Genomic DNA, 27888 nt, shown 5'->3' with positions numbered 1-27888 from the left:
GGGTGGGCTCCCGTCGTTCGGTCCCAGCTCCTGCCCACCTAGCAGTTCGAAAGCACCCCTAAGTGCAAGTAGATAAATAGGTACCGCTTTATAGCGGGAAGGTAAACGGCGTTTCTGTGTGCGGCGCTGGTCTGGCTCACGAGAGCAGCTTCGTCATGCTGGCCACATGACCCGGAAGTGTCTTCAGACAGCGCTGGCTCCCGGCCTCTTAAGCGAGATGAGCACGCAACCCCAGAGTCGGTCACGACTGGCCCGTACGTGCAGGGGTACCTTTACCTTTACCTTTACTTTGGTTCTCGAACTTAATCTGTTCCAGGACTGAGTATGACTCCCAAAACTGTTTGAAAATCAAGGCGCGGCTTCCATTTGGCTGCAGGGGCTTCTTGCACTCAAGCAGAAGCAGTGTCGGACGTTTGGCTTCCGAGAAACGTTCGCAAACCGGAACACTTATTTCTGGGTTTGCGGCATTCAGGAGCCAATTTGTTCGGGAGCCGGCCGTTCGAGTACCAAGGTACCACTGTAATAGACTTGGGGTGATAATATATCCCTGTTTAATGCATGAACCCACTGTGAATGGTTATCCGCGATTGTTGCCATCATATTATTGTGGAGGAGCCAAAGGATGTTCACAAATTTATTTGGGCAGCCAATTTTCAGAAGGACAGTCCACAGGGCAGTACGATTTACAGTGTTGAAGGTCTTAGGTCAATAAACAACCATATATAGGGGTTGATTTTGCTCCCTGCATTTTTCTTGATGCTGTCGCACAGTGAAAATCACATCCACTTTCCCCTTAGAAGGTCAAAAACCATTTTGGGATACATCCACAATTGGTTGCTCCAGCCAAGTAGTGTGAGTTGCAGTTACAGTATTCACCACAAGGTGGCAGTGCATACCTTGATATTTTATTTGTTTTGCTGGTTCAGAAGATTCGTAAGGGATTCAAATGCAACTTCTTCTGAACGTTACATCAGACTTCATGGTTTTTTGTCTGGTTCAAGCCCCTGCTTGTGAAGTTCTCAAGGTGGCCGTGTCCATCTTTCATCCCATTTTGTGGTGGGTTTCTTGGGCAAAAATAAGAAAGTATACAGTAGCATCCTAAAGTTCTTGGAAGAAATTGGGGGGTGGGGAATCTTAATGTGATAAAATGTCCAGTGAATTATTGGATTGGGTCCTTTTAATGCACTTCATATTTGTCACTTAAGCTAGGAGTGGCTGACATGGTGGAATGGTGCTATGCCATTCTACAGAAAACAGTGTCTCTGCCACTTACCAGGATGGTATAGGGACAAGGTAACAGTGCAGTCAGGACTTTGTGGGTGCACCAAGAAAACCCCAAGGTGCAGCTCCCATCTTGCACTTACCGCCTCAGCAACTCCCGACTTGACTATGGGGAGGTCACTTAGTTTCCAATCTGTAAAATGGGACTTAGGATCTGCCTAGCTGTTGTGAACATGACAGATGCAAAGATTTGTTAAGCAAACTACTTGAAAAAAGAAGAGAGAGAGAGAGAGAGAGAGAGAGAGAGAGAGAGAGAGATTGTGTTCTTTTGGGGGATTGTGTGAAATCTGAGTCCCACGTCTTATTCATGACACAAACTTTATCCTACTGTACACTGGGGAAATGATTGCTGGCAAGATGTTAATTGTTAGGCAAAGATGATATGGACAAGCATGCTAAGCTCACACTTCCTTTTTCTCTTTCCCTTTCCAGATGCTGCAAGACTGTCCGAAAGCTCGCAGGGAGGTGGAGCTGCACTGGAGGGCATCTCAGTGTTCTCATATCGTGAAGATTATAGACGTCTATGAAAATCTTTACCAGGGTCGAAAATGTCTCCTGATAGTCATGGAATGGTGAGTGTTGTGGTTTGATGGGACAAAGCGAGTTGTGCAGTTGGCCTTGCTTAACCACTGCTCACACACAGCTTTGTAGTCAGAAGTGCTGTTTTATCACTACATTCCCTAAATGTGGATATGACCCACCTTTATGGGTAGTCCCACAACCCATATATATCATTCATTTTCACTGGAAATGGCATTTACATCCGCATTTGAACTCATTAACATATGCAACTATTACAGTGCCGAGATAATTTATTCCCAACCATAAGTTTGCTAAAGATAGGGCATCTTCCTTGCAAAGAGTTAGCTGATACAGATTTTAAGTGTTTCTACTTGGGTAAATTGGTACTGAAACTGGCAGAGTTGTGGGTGGGTGGGCAGGGTGTGAATCAGGGAGAGATTATAGAAGTTGTGGGATGTTTTGTTTTGTTTTTAACTCATTTCCTGCTTTCTAAACTTTTCTCTTGGGTAAAGTGCTTCAGATGACTTTTTTTGGGTTGTTGCTGTAATTTACTTTTAAAAAAGAAATTCACGATTGCTACCCTTGCTTAAATCCGGGGGTGGGGTGGGTGCTTTTATTTTATTTATTTGCTTAACATCTGTACACCATGCTTTTTGGAGAGAAATGCCCAGAGTGGCTTAAAAATTTTTTTGGGGGGGACCACATTCAAAACAAGAAAAACCATAATAAGGAAGTGCAACGCAGTAAGAAAGAAATAGCGAGATAGAAACTAGGGCAAATCATCAGGTCTTTACTGAGTGTCTAAATACCAGCTGTGGATTTCTTTCGTGAAACACTTTTAGATGTATGGTAACACAGAAGAACGTCCCTGGATGTTTTGTGGGATACAGCTTTAGAGGATAGGATATGATGGTACGGTGGAAAAGATACAAACACCTAATCTAATGCAGATTTAAGTAAGCAGGCAGGCTTCTATGGAAGGAAGCAGTTTTTCCAGATTCCTTGGACCTAGGCCATTTAAGGCTTTATAAATCAAAACGAGCATTTTAATTTGGAAACAAAACAGGAGACAATAAATATATTGAAAGATGAATGCAATGTATTGATTTCTGGCTGTTGACATTAGCAGATTTGCCGCTGCATTCTGAAGCAACTTGAACGTTCTGAGTGGTCTTCAAAGGAATTGCAGTGTGCAATGCACTGCAGTAATCCAATCCTGACATGCTTAGATCATGGATAGGTCATTCCTATCCAAGAAGGGAAGAGACTGAACACTAGGAATCCTGTCCTGCTGTTGAACTTTTAAAAGCAGGGACAGGGGAAGTGCCTGAATGTGAGCTGAGGGAGCCTCCACCAGGGGGAGCTCTGCTAGCAGAAAAGTGCTCCACCTGATGGCCATCCCCCTACACTGACTCCCACCTTACACTGTGTGACAAAGCCCTACTGATTGTTTGGAGAAGACTATTGAGTGATGAGGGGCTGCAGGATGGGGTGATACAGGTTGTGTGAACTGCTTGGTGCTTCTGTAACCATTGGCTGCGATAGGCAATTGTACAGGGCAAGTCAAAGTCCTAGGTAGCATCAGAAGCAGACAGACAGAAGAAAGCTCTTCAGTGTTTTATGTGACAAAACATCTTGAACAGTGGAAAACTTCTAAGCAAAGTTTGAAGCTACATTAGATGCTAATAGACCTATTACTTTATTAGGATTTTGCTCTTTTGTGCAGTCCATTCTGCCCCCCACCTTTTCTTCCAATAGATAGATAGATAGATTTGTTCCAAAGCGATTCTCATCAAGATAGTTCAAGTCAAATTGTAAGCCAGTTTAATATGTTTCTTTCTTTTAATCTCCACGCCTTACATCTTTAAAGGAGCTTCAGTCTTTTAGAGCTTGCCTTGTTCTTCTTTTCATTCAGAGACATTTGAGCAGATATATCACTCTATGCTTATTAACTGCACTGTGGCCGTTGCAAGCTTCTTGGGATGGGTGCTGACTACATGGGTTCACTGCCACATTTCTGTTGAAACAATCTATGCCCTAAATAACTTTATTGATGTCTTTCCCTGGTGCCCACAAACCCTCTGAGCCCCAGGTCCCTTGGTCATGATTGTGGTGATGGTAGTTACCTTTTTCTCCTTGGAAAACTACATAGAGCTGAAGGAGGAAGAGTGACACTCTTTCCTACTCTCTTTTTCAACCCTATATGTGCTTTTCAAGGCTCAGATTAATTCCAGATGGATCTGATCTGAGTTTCACCCAGAGGCCTTGGGAAAGTGGTGTGTGTGTGCATGGAAATGTACTCATAGCCTGGTGGTGGTTTTGCTTAGGCAGTAATTCTTGTTGCTTCCATTTTTGTAACTACACTCATTTATGACTTTCAGCTTGGATGGTGGGGAACTCTTCAGTCGAATTCAAGACAGAGGAGACCAGGCATTCACAGAAAGAGGTATGAAGGGATACAATAGATTTCTTAAAGCTTAACAAGCGTTGACAATTTAAGTCTTAAGACTTCAGGCACAACTGTTTACTTTTTAAGGCAGAGAAGGGGGACCACTGGCCCTCTGTATGTCAAAGGACAAACAAACTGGAACCTGCAAGTAAAGGACTGAAGTGGATTTCCGATTCTGGACTAGCGTTCAGTTTGCCAGTAGGGATGTCATGACAAAGTATGACTAGAAATGACATGGAAAGGAAACCATGAGCTCATACTTTTGTTTCTGATCACCTGAATTAAGTCTGTGGTCAGGAATGTGGTGCCACGTTCTCTTGCCAACAGCACCCAGTGATGTGGGAGAAAGGTGAGGAAACATCAAGGTGGGTGGGGGTAAGTTACGTAGATGTTATGGTGGAGAAGAGGAGGACCACACCATGGGGCAGCATCAGCTTCATGTTCTTCGTCACATTTGTTTCTGCTCTGAAACCTGACCAGTAATGTTGTTTGTTCCCTCTAACTCCTTGTAATATGAATATTAGGTGGCGGTTGCCTCTTTGGCTGCAGAGTAAAATGACCTGCTTTGTTTTCTTATCTTCCCCAGAGGCTTCTGAAATAATGAAGAGCATCGGAGAAGCCATTCAGTATTTACACTCAATCAACATTGCACACCGGGATGTTAAGGTACTCTTCCTCTTTTTAATATATTTTTTATTGGTTTTTACACATGTTTCCCAAACATAACACCCCATTTTAAACAACATAACAAACCTTTGGCTATCACAGCCTAGGACTTCCATCAACCTCAACTGATGGTTTTCTAACTTCCTGGATGTGGTCCACACAAGACTACTATTTCCAAAGACTCTGACCAAATGAAGGTGTCCCTCAGGTCCAGACACAATGCTGTTCATATCACTTGGCCTTGTGTGGTGGTGGTTTTCAGTGCATAACCAGCATGGCAAAAGGCGTCCTGATTAGGACCATGGTAAGGAGGAGGATTTAACTATTTGTCCCTGCCATGGTTCTTATTCAAATTGCTCTAGCCTCCCAGCTCCTGAAATTCAATGTTATGCCAGTGTGAGCTTTCTTCTGGTTGCAAATTGAAGGCACTGGAACTAGCGCCATGACAGGAGCAAAGAGTTAATTCCCCCTTTCCTCACATGCCTTGAGCCCAGTCTGGCTCCCCCCAATACAATGGCTGTTTATTAGGGGGGAAACTCTGGAAAGCCAAATGTCATGTCTAATTTGTTATGTCAAATAATTTCATGTCCAGTTTGACCCTAAAAATCTGGGGTCATGAATGTGTAGTGGTTTGTTGGGAGTAAGATTGAATTATTTCATTGCAACCAATGTGTAATTCATGTGGTACCAACAGTAAAATGCCAGCAGCAGATGGCTTCTGGAATAGTACTAAATTTGATTTAGGAGGTCTAAAACGTAATTGAACCGAACAGTGGCACAAAGCAAATACTACCTACCTCTGATATCAGTAGTGTCTGCCAGCAAAGGAGGAAATATTCCTTTATTTTTATGATTTGAAAGCATCCTGAGAAGATGTAGATTCAAACCCACCCACCCTTCCACCTGTGTTGGTCTCTGAAAGAGGAACCCCATCATCCTCTCACTGACCAGCACTGGCAGCCATTGGTAGAGAGTGCTGTAGAACTCTTGCCCTACTCAACTGTTCTGGTCAAGAGAGACCTGCCCTGCTGCATCTCAACCCAGCATGAACTGTGAAAGTTAATGGAACCTATTTGAATGCCTACATAATCCCCTTTCATGCTAACTCATGGAGGGCAGAATGGGATGCCTCCTGGCCCCGCCTCCAGTGTCTGTACGTTGAGTGAACAGGTGCCCTGTGCAGTTGTTCACATATACAGAAATTAATGCTTAAGGTAAAGGACCCCTGGACGGTTACGTCCAGTCAAAGGTGACTATGGGGTTGCGGCGCTAATCTCGCTTTCAGACCGAGGGAGCCGGCGTTTGTTTGCAGACAGCTTTCCGGGTCATGTGGCCAGCATGACTAAATCGCTTCTGGTGCAACGGGACACTGTGACAGAAACCAGATTGCACAGAAACACCGTTTACCTTTCCACCGCAGTGGTACCTATTTATCTACTTGCACTGGTGTGCTTTCGAACTGCTAGGTTGGCAGGAGCTGGGACAGAGCAATGGGAGCTCACCCCGTCATGGGGATTTGAACTGCCGACCTTCCGATCGGCAAGCCCAAGAGGCTCAGTGGTTTAGACCACAGCGCCACCCTTGCTTTATGAGTGGATGGTGAGGGCACATGTTTGTCTGTGCTAGTTTAAATAGGCAGCCCTTGCTCACTTGCCATGTTAACAGAGAGGGCAAAGCATATTTAAATCAGAGCAACCCCAGTTTAATTCCTGAACAGATTGTGGGTAAAATTAATAGCTCCAGCGTAATTGCACTAGGTTCATGTAGGCAGGTGCTCTGGAAGAATCTTCTCTGGATGTGGTTTTCAGCTAAGCAGGGACATGTGAACAAAGTCTAGAATGCAACCACACTGAGGAATAGCAATTGTGCAGCTCAGCATGGTAAGGAAAAGCTAAGGAATTCCTGGAAGAATGCTAATTTGGTTAGGTGGTTCCTTTTGTCTAGAACCCACCCACCTCACCCCCGGATATTTGGACTAAGAATCCTTGTTAACAGAAGGGGCTCCCAAGCATGTTTTTTAAAATAAAAGGTAGATTCTTTGTTAGATTTAGGATGAGGCTGGAAAAATCCAATTGCTGTAATTATAATCCACTGCCCCTGAGGCAATAGGATGGGCTTGAAAATGTTTCCCTTTCCCTGCCTGTTACATAATTCTACCTCACCTGCCAGCACATTCTTTCTCTCCTAAGTGACGAAATTTCAAGTCCTCAAAGGCTATGGAACCGTATTTTTAGTCTTGTTCTTTTTGGCTCTTCTCTTTTATGGAGATGCAGGAACAGACACATGTTATTTAGATAAAGAATATCAAGAAGGGGATATTCACGTGGACAACTCGAGCCTTGGTTTCACTGCACCACTGCTGAAACATCTAAAAAATAACACACACACACACACACACACACACACGCTGAACCGGGATCTGGTTGTTTGGCGTCATAATCTGCAGCTGTGAATAGTGAAAACAGAGCTCTAGATACATACTGGCTCTCTCCAATGCACACACATGCCTGCTGTGGATCTTGATCTATATTATTAACATTCAAGGTGCAAAGTATATGTTGATCATTTTATGCTTTCTGAAACAAAATATATACTTGCATACACTGATAGAAGTTGATATGTGGGTGGGTATACACTCTCAAGTCTGAAGGGTAGTTTTAGGTTCCCTCCCCCATATATCTTCTCAATCTAAGCCGTTCACATTCTGGTTTACTCTTGCTACTACTACTACTACTACTACTACTACTACTACTACTACACACACACAGAGAGAGAGAGAGAGAGAGAGAGATTTGCAATACTCAAATTCAAATTCAAATACACACACTCCATTAACATGCCACTTGCATAGACCCAAAGATTTTTACATACCGACCATGTTCCCACCTAAGGCAAAACCATAGTTTAGCAGTCTGTGGCTGAGCCTGAATGAGCCACAGGGAAGCAGCTTTAGGACTTCAACAGGTATGTGTAGCGGTTTTTCAATGAGGCTTATCCATTTAACACGAAAACATGATTAGATGTCAAAATCAAAAACTCTCTGTAATGCTGCCTACTCCCTTCGTGGCTGAACTCCTGCCCACCAAAAGTTCACAACCTTAAGCTTTGTGCTAATAAACATTACATAACATTTCATTCGCTGAACAAATGGGCTAGGGAACGTTGCATTTCAATAAACTGGTCAAGAGCCTTGCGGCCAACACTTATAAAGAGTTCAGAGACTATGTTTACTTCAGGTATTTATTTAATTTTGGAGGGTAAATTGGCTATACCACCATTTCCCCTGTAAATATGTGTTTAATCCTCTGTTCCTCTATAAATTCCTCTAATGTCCTAGTGTCTGCTGTAAAAGACTCTCTGAAGCTTTGACCTTGCAAATATAAAACGCATCATGTCTTGAGGACTGCAAATAAACTCAGTAGCATAAGCATTATAGGGAATTGTCAATATAATCTGGATCATATACCTAATGTACACAGATGTGTAATGGCATCTGCATAATTGCAGCTATTGAGAGGGCCTTTTCAGTTGGGGATGCTTATCTGTCACTATCATGCCTTTCTAGCACCAGGCAAAGATGGCTTTCATTCCCCCAGGTCTTAAAAAAAAATTCATTTGGATTGTTTTCACTTGCCCCTGTTAATGCTGTTGTGTTTTAGTCTGTTCCTGGTTTTTATTCATTGTTTATTCATAGGTGTGCTTCACTTTTCTATTAAATGTCTTTGAAATGACTGTCAGGCTTCCTTGGGAGTAATTTTTACTGCAGATGCATGCAGAAATGGTATAAATCAATAAGCAAAGGTTAATGGACTCCTGATCATTAGTTCTTACCATGTGCCTAGCCTAGGGTCTGCAAGGTGGTGCAAAATATAGTTTTCTCTTAAGCTGGTTTTGCTTATTATGTCTTGCAGCCAGAAAACCTCCTATACACCTCAAAAAGGCCCAACGCTGTATTAAAACTCACCGACTTTGGATTTGCTAAAGAAACCACCACACATAACTCCCTAGCTACACCATGCTACACACCATACTATGTGGGTAAGTAAACCATTGGAGAGCATCACCCGCTTCCGAGACATAAGAATTGCAACCTCCAACACCTCTCTTTTTCATAGAAATAGTGATGGTGAGCTTCAGGGCACATGTACACTGCTGTTGCGTTTTGTAATAAGAGCAGGGGTGGGTTTTCAAGATTTTTAAGCAAGCAGCCTGATCATTTTATTTCATTTGCTACATCATTTAAACTAAATGGCATATCTCTCAAGTTTAAAACCTCAGCACTGGTCTGCAGCTGATTGGGCAAACAGGTGAGCATGCTTCAAAAGCTGGTCTCTGCGCTTCCAATAGATTGCTTGTGCTGCCTACTTAGTATTCTGGGAAGAAAAGGGATTGGCACAGGGTGAAACCTTTAAGAAAAGCAGCCAACACAGGTGTCACTATCATGTGGCGACCAGATTGAGGTTGTGCAGGTGACCCCCCTCATTCTATAACATTCTATTTCTGGCCTGGGAAAAAGTTGGGAAATTATTATTATTATTATTATTATTATTATTATTATTATTATTAGTTTGGGGATTTAGTTCTGGTCCATTTTTAAATGGAAGAGAGAAAACAATGCATCATTCAGTTTCAAAGGCTAAGACCTCTGGTCACTTTTAAACACCGTATTGGCCTGAATATAAGTCTCACTTTCCCCCCAAATTCCGACCTTGAAAAGTTAAAGTGCGGCTTATATTCGCGACCTTACAGTATGCAGCCAGGAGTGTGAGGCAAACAGCAGCAGGAGCGTGGTAAAGTGGTGCCCGCCCTGCATGTAGTCCCCTGTCGTCTCCCCAAGGCCAGGAAGGGAGAGAGCGAGGAAGGGGAAAGGCTGCCAGAAACGCAGCACATACCCCCCCCCCCGTATGCAGCCAGGAGCAGCGAGGAAGGGAGCCACTTATATTCGGGTATTTTTTCTTTTTCCCTCCTCCCTCCAATTTTAAATGTGCAGCTTATATTCGGGCCAATACGGTACTTTTCTGGGACCCTTTAATGTCCTTCGCTGGCAGTTTTATAAATGTTCTATGGCAAACAGCCTTGGTGTCAGAGGTTTTCCCATGAACTGAGAACTAATATCAAGTGCCAGGTAAACTGTATCCAAACAGCATATTATTTTGCAAGCGTACTCCAGGCACAGTTCCAAGGGTAATAAGCTCCACAGAGAGGGGGACAGCCTGTCCTCTTGAAGTGTAAATGTCTGAAAATTGTACTGATAGCATGTGACAAAGTTGTACTGATAGCATGTGTGACAAAGTTGACTTGGCATTTTGTTTTCATCTCCTTTAGCTCCAGAAGTACTAGGCCCAGAGAAATATGATAAGTCCTGCGATATGTGGTCCCTTGGTGTCATCATGTATATTTTGTAAGTCTATTCTTCTGCACTGTACTGCACGGCACAGTTAGTTGCTTTGTATATTCTCCTCTGTGTGTTCTTGCTCCTGGCAGGATTCCATAAAGTTCCAAAGTTAGGGATATTCTTGAACCAGTTAAGTGGGAAGGGCTGTGCTTCCGGCATGTTCTGTTTATTGAGTCATTGAGGAAGATCCTTTGTCGATATTGAGGAAAAAAGCACAGATTATGCTGGCTGATTCAACACACCTTAGGAACAAGCCCTGGGTGGTAGAAATAAAATTGGGTGCATTGATTGTGGGGAAGATGAAATTGGGAATGTTTTCCAAGGCCGCTTCCAGAGGGAAAAGATACCCTGCCTCCCTTGATTGCAAGGCGAGCGGCAAAGCAATGGAAGCAGAGGAAGAAGAAATCCAGTTCTCATGCCTGCAGAAAGGAGGAGAGTGGCAGGCAGAAGCTGCAGTTCCATTCCACCCATTTTCTTCTGTCTGCATCTCTCTCTGTCTGCCTCTCTCCTCCCTTCTGCCTTAGTCTTTCCTGCAACTGTGCTAGGAAGGCTGTTGCTGCTGGATCCAAGCTTTTGCAACTGAATTCGTGCAAGAAACATTCACATGTGATATGATTATGCTGTATTTGGAGCGCTGCTTGTTTTATATGCTGAGTCATTGCTAAAATGTTTTTCCCAGTTGATGAGCTACTAATGCACTGAGACAATGGCTCATAGGATTTAGGCCAGGCATATCCAGAGTCCGTTTCGGTGGCCTAATCTGGTCTGTCAGTCGATTTAATCTGGCCCCCATGGCAGCATATGTCCTGGAGTAAAAATCCTAATAAAGCTCAGCAATTTCAATCCTAAAAAAAACACCTCAACAACTTTGGTCGGCCTTCACGCATGTTCACTTCATCAAATCTGGCCCTCTTTGAAAAAAGTTTGGGCACCCCTGATTTAGGCAGGTGGTTTGCAGCATGCCACACCTCAAAGTGGTTTTAACATTTAAAGTACCTTGGAACCTGTTTTTCCTAATGTCCTTTTAGTTAGATTGCTGCTTGGAGCGCATTTGTGCTGAAGAGAAGGGCAGGAAACATGCTAAACAAATGTGTACAAGACAGCATGTTTCCTTATCCCACTGATGCTAGTGCTTTCTTGCTGCTCCCTGTATAGCACAGCTGTGCCCTTAACCTGTCTCCCCAGGGCCCTTCATCACCCAGGTTCACAAAAGTTCACAATTTAGCTTTCCATGTTTGCCAGGGGGAGTGCTCCATTGCTTTCTGTCAACAAGTGTAACAAGAGGGACCTCAGCCTTTCTCTCCAATATGAGCTGTGGGTCAGGGCTGGTTTCCCAGTGTTGCACTGTGCCTGGAAGTACAGTGGAACTACAGAGATGATTCCCCAGGTCCAATAAGCATAAAGATCAGAGATAAGTCTCTGTTTGCTCTTAGATAGTAAACAGCAGGAGCAGGGTGTTCTCTCTGACGCTAGGACTGTGGTCTCACAGCGCTAAGGTGGAAGATCAGGAAAATGCTGCCAGCCCTTTGACAACTTCCTGTTCATAGAGTGAGCACAGAGTTATCTCTCATCTTAGCACTGTATTGTTTAGATTGGAGATAACAGATGCCAAGTGACTGACAGATAGGCGTGGTTTGCCAAAAATGGCCTCACAGGCCTAAGGCAGAGAGAGGCCTAGCAAACCTAACTTAGAGCCTTGGGCTAGAGGTTCTCCACTGCTGTAGTGGACTCTCTTACCTGACAGCCTTTTATAGTACAAACAATAAAAATGATACCTTTTTTTGGGGGGGGGAAGCACATTAGATCAGTTTGGCATTCAAAATGGACTTCTCTTCTACATGTCATTTCTCTGTTTTTCTCTTTTGCCCAGGTTGTGCGGGTACCCCCCTTTCTATTCCAACCATGGTCTGGCCATTTCTCCGGGCATGAAGAAACGGATCCGGATGGGTCAGTACGAATTTCCCAACCCAGAGTGGTCAGAAGTATCTGAGGAAGGTAAATGTTTGTGAACAGAAGCTGCTATTCTCCTCTGAAAGGGAAAATGGGATTTCAAAACCTGAAAAAAATGTGATTCTCTGGGCTAGGGTTGGCTAACCTGTGGCCTTCCAGATGTTGTTGGAATACAACCCCCAACATTACCCACCCCTGCACTAACCTCATTCATTCCTTGGCTCTCTTGCCTTTCATGAGTGGCCTTTTTACTCATGACTAAGCTATGGCTCAAGAGGAGGTCTTGCTCTGGTTCAGAGAAATTGTTCTGGGCCACCATAGCTGGAGTGTTTTGCTGCCAGGGAAGAAAAAGTGCCTGCTGCCCCCATAGTATGGCTTCTGTTAAGTTGTGGGTGAACATATCAGACAACACAGCGATTCTTCAAACAGCTCTTGTTTATTCAAAGGCCAGAACAGAACTGAACTGAAGGGTTCAGTCAGCCTGCTTATATAGAGCTCCAGTAGAACGTAACTGTAACAATTTTCTAAAACTATCCAATCACTGAATGTCACTTTCGATCCCTTATTTGCATAACTATTTACAGTATCCCCCTGCTGGCCCAGGGTGAGAACTTCAGTACATAACAGCTTCTGCTTTTCCTTTCCCCTGCCTTTCTCTTCTTCCTTTTCCTTCCTTCCCCTACGGGATTCTGCTCCTGTGTTTGGAGGCTTTGGCAAGGTGAGGGTTCCCCCTGGACCTCCACACCCTAACAGCCCATGGCCAGATTGACTCTCCCCACTCCCTTTGTTATCTTGTGCATGCATGATATAAAAAGGTTGCAACATGGAGAGTGGGAAAATGAATAAAAATAAACACTGCACCCCCCCCCCAAAAGGCCAGGCCCCACAATGTCACACATGACAATTCTTTCAAGTACATTACTCATCATATGTACTAAAATTAATTAGTATTAAGAGTCTTCAGAGTACTTTTCATGTGTTATCTCCACAAGCAACGTATTTGCTCAGGAGAAGTCTCTTCAGGTTTTTATATGAGTCAAAGCATGTTCTCCTTGAAATAGACCCATCCCTTTGTGTACATTGTCTCTCCTTTTGCCGTGCAAGCTTCAGGATTTCTGCAACATCTGAAGAGAGCTTTGGAACGAGGTGACGAGACACAGTGTGTGTTGTTGTTAATGCTGTTGCCTTTCCTCCACCTTCAGTTAAGCAGCTGATCCGGAATTTGCTGAAGACGGATCCAACCCAGCGAATGACTATAATGGAGTTCATGAATCACCCTTGGATCATGGTAAGAATCCACCTGTCATTTCTCAGGAAGAAAAACTGGCGCAGAAGCCTAGGCTGAGAAACATGAGTGCAGGGAGTCTGAGGTAGCTTTATAGATAGAGGGGAAACATTTTTCAGCTCAGTCGCCAGTTCCATTGTGAGAAAACTCCTGCAGCTGCATGCCAGTAAGGGGGCAGGGGAGAGAGAAGAGAGGCAAAAGTGGATGGGGCCAGAGGGGAAAGTGGGCAGAGCACTGGGTGGAGGCTGTATTCCAGCCATGCAGAAGTCAGAGGCTTCTACAGTACACACACCACTAAATCCGATCAGGCAAGGGGCATGATCACCACCCAGCCAGTCAAAAAAGGACAGAAGAAGTCTTGGCAAGTCCCAAGGACTGGAAAGAGAGTTTCCCAGGCCGGAGGCTCCCCAATCCCTAGACTAAAGCTCCATTTGTCTTCCCTCTGCAGCAATCAATGCAAGTGCCACAAACCCCGCTGCACACTAGCAGAGTTTTGAAAGAAGAGAAAGATCTTTGGGAGGACGTTAAGGTAAGTTGTCTGCAAGTTTCATCTCACACACTGCTAAGCAGCATGGATGAAGGTTACGCAACTCCAGGTGTAAGTGATTGTGAGCCTGTCCATCAGTGCTGCAAGCCACTCCTAGCCTGTACAGTGGAACCTCAGTTTTCGAGCGTCTCGGAAGCCAAACGATTCAGAACCCGAATGCCAAAAACCCGGAAGCTTTCGCTGCGTGTTTTTCCTTTTTTTCCCAATGGATTTTGCCAACTGCCCATTGATCCTTGGTTTTCAAACATTTCGGAAGTTGGACGGTCTTCCGCACTGGATTACATTTGAAAACCGAAGTTCCACTGTAGTAGGTAATGCCAGATATGCAGGCTTAAAGGCCCTCCTCACTCTACCACAGTCTGAACTTGGAAGTAGTCTTTTGTGCCCACTGTTAAGTTACAAATAGGATCTTTCCTCTGGATGACAGTAATAACTGAAGCTAGAATAATTTGGCTAGCCAGATGTTAATTTGTTTCCTCTACCTCACATTTGTAGGAGGAGATGACAAGTGCCTTGGCCACCATGAGAGTGGATTATGAACAAATCAAGATTAAGAAAATCGAAGATTCATCCAACCCGTTGCTTATGAAGAGGCGGAAGAAAGCAAACCCCGCTGAACCTACAGCACTCCCCCACTGAGGATTCAGTAGAGCCAAACCTGGTGGTTGTGAAAGCAATAACTATATCTATATATTTTTTAAAACAAATTGGAGATAAAGACTGTCATATCAAACACATGGAATTCAGATCTTTATACCAGACTAGTTATTTTTTTTTTAGCTGCCTCTCATGGTTCTGACCTTTCTGAGGTCCAGCAGGAGACAGCTGCTCTATGTACAAAACATACTTTTATGTTATTTCCCAGCCCCTGGTCCTGTAGGGAAATATTTCTGGTAATCAGATTTTGTTTGTTTAGTAACATCCCCCCTTGGTTTTTTCCTCCTTCAGAGACACTGAAATTCCTGTGATCACCATTTAAAGGTTAATAATATAAATAAAATATATATAATCTATATTTTTAAAACTACTGTAGAGCTGAAATCAAGATAGGAGTCCTGTGCTGAGTACAGCGGTTGTTGTTTTAGAGTTAAAGGCTTTCAGTTTGTGTCGACAACAACAACAAAAGGCCAGGGCTGTTGAAGAATTCCACCTGAAAACAAAGGCACTGACGATACTGTGGTCTTCATTTAACATCAAGAACTGTTCCTTGGCTGATGGACCTTAAATTCAGTTTGGGAAGTTATTGTCCCAAGTACAATAGGGCTCCTTAAACTGAAAGCCTTCTGCCTCTAACTGTGCAATCACAGGATTGACTTCCTCTCACTTGTGTGTTTGTGGATTGTATGTAATAATGTGATAGGATGGATATTGTAAGTATAGGCAGGAAGGCCCACCCCCTTCTGTATTCTACCTTGAATTTTTGAGGGGTAGTGTGTGGGGAGGGTCCATGAAGCACCCAGAATTCAGTTATGATCTCAGGGTTATTTGGGTGGGTGGGAGGGATGGAAAGTAGGTGTTTGTTGAGTGGAGAAGTTCATGATTGATCTGTTTCAATAACTGATGCAGCCTTCCTGGAGCACTACATCAGAATATGTCCTGTTGCCCAGTTTCCACCACCATCTTGTGCAGTGTTAAAACTTAAGACCTTGATGCAGTTCTAAAGATCTCATGCTGCAAGGTTGCAGCCTCATATCCTCCACTCCAGCTGTTTTGTTGTGGCTCTTGTTCTGTGTTGCTGTTCACAACCATCCTGATCTTTTACTTTACCAGGAAACTGCAACTATTTGGAGCACATAGCAAAAGGCTCAAATCTGAGATTTGCATCTCATTGGAATATAACTTGGAGCTCATGTGGGACAGAACCTGCCACATGCACACTCTGATATGTGAAGAAAAAACAGAAACAGTACCATAAAAATGAGTCTTTTTTAGATGTATTCCTTAGCATCTTTGGGTGTTGAATAGCCAGATGGCACAAATGTTAATATGATGATGGGAATTCTGCCTAGAAAACCAAAAAGTCTCAGCTGAAGTTTGAAGGAGGGAATTGACGTGCCGCAAGACTTGGGCACATTTGTCTAAAGTCAAGCTCTCTTGAGTCTTACTCTACCTGTACCTTAGGGAAGAAAAGCAGGAAAGTATTCCTTCACATAAACTTTTGCCTCATTATGCTGGTGGTCAATCCCTTTTTCTGCCTCTTTCTGTATATCTTTAGTCCATGAATGAATATCTTTTGCCACGTTTGTTTCACTGGCATACTAGTGTTTTAAAAACACACACTTCCCCCTTTTTTTTAAAAGAAAGGTTTAGCTTTTAGGTGGCATTTTAGACACTGTATGAAATTTTAATTTGTAAAAAAAAAAAGTTTTAATTTTTGTTGTTGGGGGTGTCTCATTGCTGGGGAAAAAAATTATTTGCTCTGCTTTTTTCCCATTTTGGATTAAAGATGCCCAATACATCAGAGTTTGTGTTTGTGTGATCCATGGTGGGGGGTGGGGGAAGCCAGAACAGACTTTGGCTCAGGAAGGGCTGGCTATATCTGTAGCACAGAAGTGTGATCAAAGAGTTTTCTAGCAGTTATGATTTTAATACAGATCAGCTATTCACATACAATGAGTTGTGGATTGTGATAAGACGGCATGCAAGCAGGGAGTTTCAGACATATACCAGCAGTGGCTACTTGGAGGATATTGGCATGGAAGAGCCACATGAAAAGAATCGAGCATCGTATATATAACACTTCAATAATATCTATTTCAGATATCTACTGCAATATTCAGTTGGGGAGAGTATATGATGCTGCCAATGAGAATCTCCTGAGATGGCATTGAGAGAGCAAGGCCTCTGACATTGATCTTAATTCCCAGGCAGACCTAGTGGTGGAACAATGTGCCACCAACTTCAGTCTGCCCCTCCATTGTAGGCTCAGGCTGTATATATGTGTAAATAAACCGTATATTGTAGAGTCTCTGCTGTGCCTCATTTCCAAAAGGAAACACGTGCCCTAGGGTAAGCACCTGGAACCTCTGGAATCTCACACCAGAGATTGGAGTGATGTGTTACACTGGTGTCAGAAGTGGGACACTCCCCCCCCCCAAAAAAAAAGATTTATAGAAACTGTTTCGTTAAGGGTGCTGGGATTTGTAGCTTTGTGAGAGGGAACTACAGTTCCCAGGATTCTTTGGGGGAAGTTCTGTATTTTAAATGTATGGTGTGGATCTGCTCTATATTGACAGGAAGCCTCCACTAGACAGAGCCAGTTGTCTAGCTCTGGTGCATCCATTGCCCTTAAACTGGCTTTAAGTAACATTCTGGGTTTTGAAGAGAGTGCTTCCTGGATTTTGTGACACTGCTTCTGTAAGGCCGATGTCACGTGCAGCTTTTAAAATCTGGCCAAGAGATTTTAACATGTGAGCACACAAATAGAAGGGCAAAGGTACCAGACAAATTTAGGCTTTCTCCAGCGCACGCATTGTAATTTGGCCTTTGCAACACTTATCGGTATACACACAAAATGTTGTGAAAGCTCGTGTATGGCTGCCATTGGAAAAGACTGTGGCTTGCCAGTATCTTTTTCTGAGCAAACAGCACTGAAATCAGCATTTGTCACTGAGGGCGAATTGTAGAGTTGGAAGCCATGAGTTGAGCAGAGGAATGAAACAGCTCAACTACCTCAACGTGACACAGAAGGAAACCAGAGAAACCTCTTTCTTGCTGTTGAAAACTCAGCATTATAGTTAATTGTATAGGCAGATTTGTACCTTCCAGCAGCTCTGTTGCTTTGTTTTTTAAAAAAGATATATATATTTTTGGAGATGCTGAAGTATATTGCATCAATATAAATTTATTTAATGGCACTTGATGCACCATATATCAGCCTATTTTTTGTTGCTTGGACCTTCATTCCCTTAGAGGCCAATTTATACATTCTTTTTGAGCTGGTAAACTCCACTAATTTTTTGAACACTTTCATTGCCTTTTCTCAGTACAGTGGTACCTCGGGTTACATGCGCTTCAGGTTACAGCCTCCGCTAACCCAGAAATAGTACCTCGGGTTAAGAACTTTGCTTCAGGATGAGAACAGAAATCGTGCTCCAGTGGCACAGCGGCAGCAGCGGGAGGCCCCATTAGCTAAAGTGGTGCTTCAGGTTAAGAACAGTTTCAGGTTAAGAACAGACCTCTGGAACAAATTAAGTACTTAACCCAAGGTACCACTGTATATATATTATTACAGAGGTATTTATCAACACAACAGATTATAACAAGAGCATAAGAATGACGCAAACAAAACAAAAAAATCACACTTTTGCTCATTTCCACCAGAGTAGCCACAACTGTTAAGGCCTTACTGCATTTCAACTCATGCAAAGAAGACTGCATGCAGTTCATCCAAGAATTCGAGTTACAGTCATTTATTTAGCTAGCTATACCACGCCTGAGTTGTGGGTAATCTTGTACAAATCTGTTTCTAAGTGAATTCTATTGAAGAGTGCCAAGTTGGCATAAAAAGAGTCATGTTTCTTGGCCTCCTTGACTAAGTCAGTCAGTGGCTGTACCCGCTCCCCGCATAATAGCTTTCATGTTGAAAGCGGCTTGTAAAGAAAACAGGTACCAAATCAGAAAATAGTCAAATGTTTCTATGGGCACATTCTTGCCCATAGCAAGGGTCCCAGGGGGAGGAGAGGAGGAAACCCCACTGTGCTACTGGAAGTCATAGTGCTAGATCCCACTAGTGCAACTATCTAGTTGAATTTGGTCTCATGAGTTAGAATGGTGGCATCCTTGGGGTTGCAACTCTGTTGATGGAAGTAGCAACACACCCTTTTTCTCACACTTTGCTCCTAGCTGAGAGTAAAACAAATATGAAATGGCACTCATTTCTGTGAAGGCATCACAGTTCAAAGGAACTGTTTTGTCAATGAGTGGGAGGTGGTGAGAATTTGAATGTAGAAGTGAACTTGTTCAGGAGGTTCAGAGTCCAGCTGAATGAGATTCAAAGTTCTCAAGCAAATGGTCCTAGCCATTCTGCTTTGCCAGTGCATTCTGTGGGGAATGTGTAGATGAAGCAGACCCTTTCCCCCAAACCACAGGCCAACTTTGGCAAGCGGTTGAAACCACCCACCTATCAATCACCTAATATCATCATGTCATCAGATGAGGGAGAGGTGGGTGGCCCTAGCCACCTGTCAAACTCTGCCTGTCTGGAGGGGGTAGATAAAGAGTTAGCCCACCCGGCCAAAAAGGTTTAAGGTAAGCTATCTAATTGGTTGCTTGTCAGAATTAAGAATTTTGAATTGCAAGCAGGGATCTTATTAAAGTATGGCAAAACATTGACACCAGCTTTAACACTGCCTCAGTATGAAAAGGGCTGGAGCTGCAAAAGTGTATGCAGGCTGGGATGGAAAATAAGCAGCCTCACTGGATGGATTTGCAGTCCACTGGCACGTGGGGCGTTTTGCATCCAAGCCCCTGTCTGCATGCAATTTGCACAGAACTGACCTCAGAACAGGAAACGGTATAAAACTGTGTTTATAAACAGTGTTTACAAATGCTTGATAGATGTTACAGTGTGTTAATTACCTTTGTTAAGTTATTGGGTTCATGTTGACCTTTAATTCACTTTATAAGAAGGTGCTGGTTTAGAATTTCTACTGAAAACCGGAGGTAATTTCAAAACAACATGTTCCAAGATAAATTGAAGGTGTGATGCCATTTTGCTGCATCATAAGTATAACTGGAAGTCACGGCTAGCTGTGAGATAAATATATCATTTTATGACTGTGTTTGGAACAAGTTGAGCAAAGATGATGCTGTATTTTCACCTAATGACAACGATTACGGACACAACCACCTTCTGTAGGTGGGGAGGAAGGAATATTTATTAGAACACTGATAATGAGTTTTATCAGATGGTACATATGTCTATAAATAACTATGTTCAGGGTTGGTTTGTTTTACATCATCACCATTTTCCTCCCTAAAAAGACAGATACTTTAGAGACAACTTAACGTAGTGTTATGATTATTAGGATTGCCGACTGAGGTCTTTCTCTGAATGCCGCCACTTGCTGAAGTGAGTTATACTTGCAGAAAGGTGCCTTTTCTGTGGTAGCACCCTGGTTTTGAAATTTCCACCCTAGAGGAGATGAATTGGCATTCCAATGATTTCAGTGCCAGTTTAAGACATGTTTGCCCAGCCATTTTAAAGGGTTTTTAGCTGCTGCCTTTTAGTCTTTACTATTTTATGATGTGTTATGGTTTATTGTATTATCAGATTACAGTGGTACCTCGGGTTACAGATGCTTCAGGTTACAGACGATTCAGGTTACAGACTCCGCTAACACAGAAATAGTACCTTGGGTTAAGAACTTTGCTTCAGGATGAGAACAGAAATCGCATGGCGGCAGCGGGAGGCCCCATGAGCTAAAGTGGTACCTCAGGTTAAGAACAGTTTCAGGTTAAGAACAGACCTCCAGAACGAATTAAGTTCTTAACCTGAGGTACCACTGTACTTGGATTGGTGGGTAGTTTAGACTTTTTAAAACAAAGTGATAATAAGTAAAGTTCAGATAGTACAGCAAAGTTTAGATAGTACAGCACAACAAATATTAAATCATTCTGGAACTAAAACTCATAGGACCAAATGACACATAAGTATGTTTGCTAAACACACACTCACTGTTTGGCTATAAAAATAGACTGTGGGTCTATATATATTTTTTAATCACAACGTAATCCTAATCAGGGGACGTGGGTAGCGTTGTGGGTAAAACCTCAGTGCCTAGGACTTGCTGATCGTAAGGTCGGCGGTTCAAATCCCCGCGACGGGGTGAGCTCCCGTTGCTCAGTCCCTGCTCCTGCCAACCTAGCACTTTGAAAGCACGTCAAAGTGCAAGTAGATAAATAGGTACCACTCCGGTGGGAAGGTAAACGGCGTTTCCGTGTGCTGCTCTGGTTCACCAGAAGCGGCTTAGTCAAGCTGTACGCCGGCTCCCTCGGCCAATAAAGCAAGATGAGCACCGCAACCCCAGAGTCGGTCACGACTGGACCTAATGGTCAGGGGTCCCTTTACCTTTACCTTTAATCCTAATCATGCATACTCAGAAGCAGACATTAATTCAATGGACCTTACTCTTGTGTAAGTGGGGGTTAGGATCACAGCCTAAATGGATGGGAGACAGGAGTAAAATACTCCCCCCCTACTGCTTGGTTCGCTGTGCTGCACACTTTAATTCCCCACTCCCTTTTTTTTAAATAATTTTTTTTATTGGTTTTTCACAATTTATATAAACACAAACAATACACAATACAAACAAACAAACAAACACATAAACAAACATGTATAATTTCAAATCCTTTTTTCTTAAACCTTACTTCACCGACTTCCCCGTACCTCCCCTTTCTGCATCCCAATTTCGAAATTTGTTTCAGCAAATAGTCCCCCTTGAGTTTATCTAATTTTCCCTTGTTCTTTTCTTTTACTTAATCTTTTACAGCTGTAGTCCCCTTTTTTCTATAACCTCAACATTCTAACACTCATTAATTTTACAATATTTCTTAAGATAAATTTTGAATTTCTTCCAATCTTCTTCCGCCGTCTCTTTCCCCTGGTCTCGGATTCTGCCAGTCATTTCAGCCAGTCCCATATAGTATATCACCTTCATCTGCCATTCTTCCAGAGTGGGTAGATCCTGTGTCTTCCAATACTTTACGATGAGAATTCATGCTGCTGTAGTAGCATACATAAAAAAGTCCTGTCTTTCTTTGGCACCAATTGGCCGACAATGCCCAAGAGAAAGGCTTCTGGTTTCTTGGGAAAAGTACATTTAAGTACCTTTTTCATTTCATTATATATGATTTCCCAGAAAGCCTTAATCTTCGGGCACGTCCACCAAAGGTGATAAAAAGTACCTTCAATCTCTTTACATTTCCAACACTTATTATCAGGCAAATGGTAGATTTTTGCTAGCTTGACTGGGGTCATGTACCACCTGTAAATCATTTTCATAATATTCTCTCTTAAGGCATTACATGCCGTAAATTTTATACCGGTGGTCCACAACTGTTCCCAGTCAGCAAACATAATATTATGACCAATGTCTTGTGCCCACTTAATCATGGCTGATTTAACTGTTTCATCTTGTGTATTTCCATTTCAGCAACAAGTTATACATTCTTGACAAATTCTTAGTATTGGGTTCTAACAGTTCTGTTTCTAATTTTGATTTCTCCACCTGGAAGCCAATTTTCCTGTCCTGTTTACACACCTCCATTATTTGATAATAATGGAGCCTTTAATTCCCCACTCCCAGTCTATCTCCAGTGGCAAAAGTGAGTCTCATGGGAATAAAGTCCTCAAAGTGGGGAGGAGAGAGTGGGTGCCTGGTTTACTCCCATTCCCTGTGTTCTATTTAGTAATGAAAATATACCCAAACCAGCAAGCACATGTTTAGCAGACATCAACACTTCTGGTTTTTCAACAACGCCGTTTGGATACATACAAATGTATCCCAAAATAAAGTAAATGGAGGCTACTCCTCTACTAGAGTATTAGTGCAGCCCACACCTCTTTTCTCTACCCTTTCGCCTTCCTTCCTACATTCCTGGCGCCTTCATTACACATCGGTGACAGGAGAAAACTCTTCAACCAGGCATTGGGCTGATGAACATTCTAAGGGCTTTAAAATGTGTCTGTGGGAGGGGAAGTTACTGGTTTGCTTGGCTTTTGTTTTATCAAGTATTTTGTATTTTCATTTTGTATTTTTATGTTGTAAACTGCCCCTGTGATCTTCAGATGAAGGGCGGCATACAAATTTAATAAATAATAATAATTCCATCACTGGATTTCCAGTTCTTAACAAACCTACTTATTTGATAATGCGCAATGAGTTCTTCATTCGCGCCATAACTATCGTTTTAAAAATTATAAGCTGTCTTTCCAGTGCTCAAGTAGCATACAGAGACCACTGCTTCACACTGAGCAGGAAAAAAATTCTCACTGATGCCACTTTAGAATAATTGATTGAAACCATGGGGAAGAGCCATAGCTCAGTGGTACCACATCTGCTTTGCATCCTGAAGGTCAATTCCTGGCATCTTCAGGTAAGGCCCAGAGACCCCTGCCTGAAACCCTAGAGAACTATTGCCAGTCAGTTCCGACATTGCTGAGCTAGATGGACCAATGACTGGGCTCAGAATAATGTAGCTTCCTATGTTCCTATGCTTCCTATCCATAACCTGCTTCTCCCCATCCAAGTACTAACCAGGCCTGATCCTGCTTAGCTTCTGAGATCAGACAAGATCGGGCGTGTTCAGGGTAGTATGGCCATAGACTCATAACCTGCTTTTTAGCCAAAAAGACCTCAACGTGGTGTACAAAAACTAACACAGTACAGTGGTGCCTCGCAAGACGAAATTAATTCGTTCCGCAAGTTTTTTCTTCTTGCGAGTTTTTCGTCTTGCGAAGCACGGTTTCCCATAGGAATGCATTGAAAATCAATTAATGCGTTCCTAGGGAAACCGCCTTCAGACCAGGTCCGGGGACAGTCTGTCCCCCGACCTCTTCTGAAGGCTGGCGGTGGGAAGAAAAGCCCTTCTTCCCACCTCCCGCCCCGCAAGCTCCGGGGACAGGAGGGCTTTGCTGCCGACCGCCAGCATTTTAAAAGCCCCTGCTGTCCCGGGGCGATTTTAAAATGCTGGCGGGCGGGAGCGAAGCCTCTGCTGTCCCGGGGAGATTTTAAAATGCTGGCGGGCGGGAGCGAAGCGTTCGCTGCCGACCCCCAGCATTTTAAAATCTCCCCGGGACAGCAGAGAAGCTCCGCCCCGCTCCCGGTGGCCGTGCAGAGCTGCCTGCGGTCCTGGGACCAGCGCAGCTCTGCGCCGCCATCCCGAGCGGGGCGCTAAGTCCTGCCCCGCTCGGGATGGCGGAACAGAGCTGCCTGCCAGCCCGGGACTGCAGGCAGGTCTACGCTGCCATCCCGAGCGGGGCGCTAAGTCCCGCCCCGCTCGGGATGGCGGCACAGAGCTGCCTGCCGTCCCGGGACTGCAGGCAGGTCTACGCCGTCATCCCGAGCGGGGCGCTTCGCTCCCGCCCGCCAGCATTTTAAGATCGCCCGGGGCAGCGGAGAAGTCTCCGCTGTCCCGGGAAGGCAGGTGGGGGGGAGCAAAGACTTTTGCCCCCCCGCCGGCCTTCAGAAGAGGTCCAGGACCTCTTCTGAAGGCCGGCTGTGGGCGAAAGTCTTTGCTCCCGACCGCCAGCAATTTAAAACAGGTCCCCGGAGATTTCCCCATGGGCTTTCGTCTTGCGAAGCAAGCCCATAGGGAAATTCGTCTTGCGAAGCGCCTCCAAAACAGAAAACCCTTTCGTCTTGCGGGTTTTCCGTCTTGCAAGGCATTCGTCTTGCGGGGTACCACTGTAGTAAGATGGCCATTGCCCTCAGGCTTATAATCAAAAGGATGTGAAAAAACATGTCATCCATAATCAGCATATTTTTATTTGGCCTAAATTCTCTCCCAGTTAAAAATATTCCCCATGAAAGGCAGAAGTGGTAGCCAGCTAGTTTGATGAGAGAAGTTTGTGGTCTTCTCTGATGCTGTTTGTTTATGGTGTTATATCACTAACACCGTCATATAGACTCACTCAGGCCAACTCATATTTTAAATTCCAAACCACAATAGCATGTGATATTGGGAAGTAAAATCAAATGCTTCCCCATCATACATGTATAGTGGCGGCAGTTTTCCCCACCCTAAAATAACCAGAGGCCTTATGGAAGAATTTACTGTATTTTCCCGTGTATAAGATGTATAAGACGCCCCCTATTTTTGGGGACTCCAAATTAAGAAAACACCCCTCAGCACTACCCATGTATAAGACGAGCCCCAATTTTAAACCTATTTTTTTGCTTTAAAAAAACCTAGTCTTATACATGGAAAAATACAGTACAGTGGTGCCTCGCAAGACGAAATTAATTCGTTCCACGAGTTTTTTCGTCTTGCGAAGCACAGTGTCAGGAAAGTTTTGGAAAAGCTTCAAAAATCACCAAAGTCTTTAAAAACCTCAAAAAAGGCTACCACACCGCGTTTCTATGAGTTGCTCCTCGAAGTCAAGTCGCAACTGTATTAACAGTGTTAAGAAAAAGGAAACAAACTTGCAAGACGTTTCCGTATTGCGAAGCAAGCCCATAGGGGAAATCGTCTTGCGAAGCAGCTCAAAAAACAAAACCCCTTTCGTCTAGCGAGTTTTTTGTCTTGCGAGGCATTCGTCTTGCGAGGTACCACTGTACATCAATAAATGTTTATTAGATTAACAATTTGAGTTTTCAACAGAATCCTCTAAATTCTCAGTACTTGCACCAGTTTCTTGTTTGCATATGGCTGATGCAATTCCAGGTAAAATTGTTGCAAACACATTTTGACTATAAGCAGTACCTTTGCTTGTTGCTGTGATGGCAGATGGTTGTCAAATTTTGTCTGATGCTATCTAATGTAAATCATGTTGCATAGTTTTTGAGAAAGATGACCAAGTGATTTAATACATAGCACCAGTGCTATTTTTCCAGAAAAAGAGGTGCCAGAACTCATCATGAACACCTCCCTTGTTCTCTTATATAATGGCAATGGGGCTCACTAATTACTACAGATTTTCTAATTTTGAAATGTTTGCCAAAGCTATTTGGATGTTAATCTAGATTAGTTACGGGTGGTGAGCATTTTAGGAGTGACCAGCTGATACGTGATCGCCAATGCGCAGGTCCTTTTGGACCCAGAAGAGGGTGTAACACGGGCATAAGGGGGAGGGGATAAGGGGGTGGGACATGCTTATGCATGTTCTGCTAATGTCCGCGGGGGCCAGGAACGGAACCCCTACATGAAATGGTCACCACCTGTGTATGGAAATATGCCGTTTAAACACAATGCGCCTAGCCTAAAAATTGCTCTGCTAGCCAGTGTGAACACGATGGCACTCGCTTACTGCTTTATCTAACAACATCAGTACAACACTGTTCCAGGAACATTCACCAGCACCAATATGCCAAGACAAATAATGAGTTACTAACCGGAAGTTGGCAGAAAGAGACTAAAAGCTTGCATACGTTACAATACTGCGCCTTAGCTCTCGTTGCTTGGTCTGCTCTAAATTCTGAATGCATGGCAAAATGATTGTTGTAACAGCTTCACTCTGTGCTCTGATTTCCATCTAGCACATGATGAATTATATGGGGGAAAGTCCCCAGGGCCCAGATTAAACTGCTGTTTAATTAATAGAGCTTCTCTCTTCTCTCCCTGCTGCTTCCCCCCACCCCCACCCCCCAAATTCACTCTGGATGGTTGGGAAAATGCAGGACATGAGAGGGGTGATTGTTCTACCAGGTAAACAGAAATGGCCACAGATGGAAAATTGTATTTTAGTGACGCTTAATTCTACCCCAGGAATATAGGTGTGGGGTGAAATAGTCAGGTGGGCAAGTGAATTGTAGAGCATTATTTATTTATTTATTTATTTATTTATTTATTAGATTATTTACAAGCTTCCAACTCATAGAAAAGTATAATGATGAGGTACAATGACATCATTAAAACTTCATAATATTATAAAGTAATAAAATACAGAGGAAACTGTCAACACAATATTTTAACAAATTCAAAAATCTGATAAATCTTCCAGTCTTGCCACTAAAAGTTTGGATGGGATATTTCAGATTCAAGATACGGTACATTTTTTTAAAATCGTGAATTCCACCCCGTCCGTCCCAAAACGGAGTCAATGTAACTTTACTGGAAACTGTTGATAGTTTTGAATATTACATATTTGATGTCCGCTAAAACATACAAGTGTGGCAAGCTGCTAAATATAATTTAATGTCAACAAACATTGCATGCTGCTTGCCCATGTTAGCTGCCCATGTCAGCTTGTACAAGTATGAAACACTGTCAAATATCAAATGTTGAAAGGAAATATCGATCGGATATGAGTATGCAAGTTAAGGATACCATAAGCAAATGTTTGGTGAATATCTAGCAAACCTCTGAGCAGTTGAAGACACTGTGGAGAATAATTGGAAAACCCATGTTTTACAACTGATTCAGAGCAAATAGCAATCCACTGGAAGCCCAATTGCCATTTGTTCCACTCAGTGGTGAAAGGCAGGTTTTCCTGGGAAAACATGGAACTGTGCCTCGAAGCATGGCACAAAAGGAAGTGTGGATGAGCCCTGTGACCAAGGGAGAAGTAAGATCTGTTGGGGTGTTAATTCTGTGAGCCCCTCCATATTATGCTTGGGTTGTATATATGTGTAAATAAAGCCATATATCCTAAAGACACCACAGCCTCTGCTGACTCTGATGCCATATGAACTGAACCCTGAGTTTCTCTTTTGACATGCTTCTGGGAGTTTGTGACAGTGGCTCCATTGACACTATTTTTGGCCACATCCACACCATTTAACATTTAAAGCTTCACTCCACCACTTTAATAGTCATGGCTTTCCCCAAAGAATCCCGACAACTGTAGTTTGGTAAAGGTGCTGAGAGTTGTTAGGGGACTCTTATTCCTGTCACGGTGCTACAAATACCAGAGTTGTTTAACCATATCTTCATCTTGCTGCGGAGCTCTGGGAATTGCAGCTCTGTGAAGAAGAAGAAGAGTTTGGATTTGATATCCCGCTTTATCACTACCCGAAGGAGTCTCAAAGTGGCTAACATTCTCCTTTCCCTTCCTCCCCCACAACAAACACTCTGTGAGGTGAGTGGGGCTGAGAGACTTCAGAGAAGTGTGACTGGCCCAAGGTCAC

The 27888-nt window shown here is 43.4% G+C and overlaps 2 protein-coding genes across 2 annotated transcripts in view; one reads left to right on the top strand and one right to left on the bottom strand.

Moving 5' to 3' along the window:
* MAPKAPK2 (MAPK activated protein kinase 2) overlaps positions 1-16556 on the top strand; it is an 84147-nt gene extending 67591 nt beyond the window's left edge. The window contains exons 2-10 of the mRNA XM_081193554.1: positions 1714-1853; positions 4185-4249; positions 4839-4918; positions 8830-8956; positions 10244-10319; positions 12184-12308; positions 13466-13551; positions 13997-14077; positions 14591-16556. Coding sequence (XP_081049680.1) covers positions 1714-1853; positions 4185-4249; positions 4839-4918; positions 8830-8956; positions 10244-10319; positions 12184-12308; positions 13466-13551; positions 13997-14077; positions 14591-14734 — 924 coding nt within the window. The 3' untranslated portion in view covers positions 14735-16556. The remainder of the gene's footprint in view (positions 1-1713; positions 1854-4184; positions 4250-4838; positions 4919-8829; positions 8957-10243; positions 10320-12183; positions 12309-13465; positions 13552-13996; positions 14078-14590) is intronic.
* LOC308586679 (polymeric immunoglobulin receptor-like) overlaps positions 1-27888 on the bottom strand; it is a 305363-nt gene that overhangs the window by 72095 nt on the left and 205380 nt on the right. The window lies entirely within an intron of this gene.

The sequence above is a fragment of the Podarcis bocagei genome (assembly GCF_964188305.1).
Source record: "Podarcis bocagei genome assembly, chromosome: 5".
NCBI lineage: Eukaryota > Metazoa > Chordata > Lepidosauria > Squamata > Lacertidae > Podarcis > Podarcis bocagei.
The sequence above is the reverse complement of the archived record's forward strand: the minus strand, read 5'-3'. Positions and strand labels throughout refer to the sequence as shown.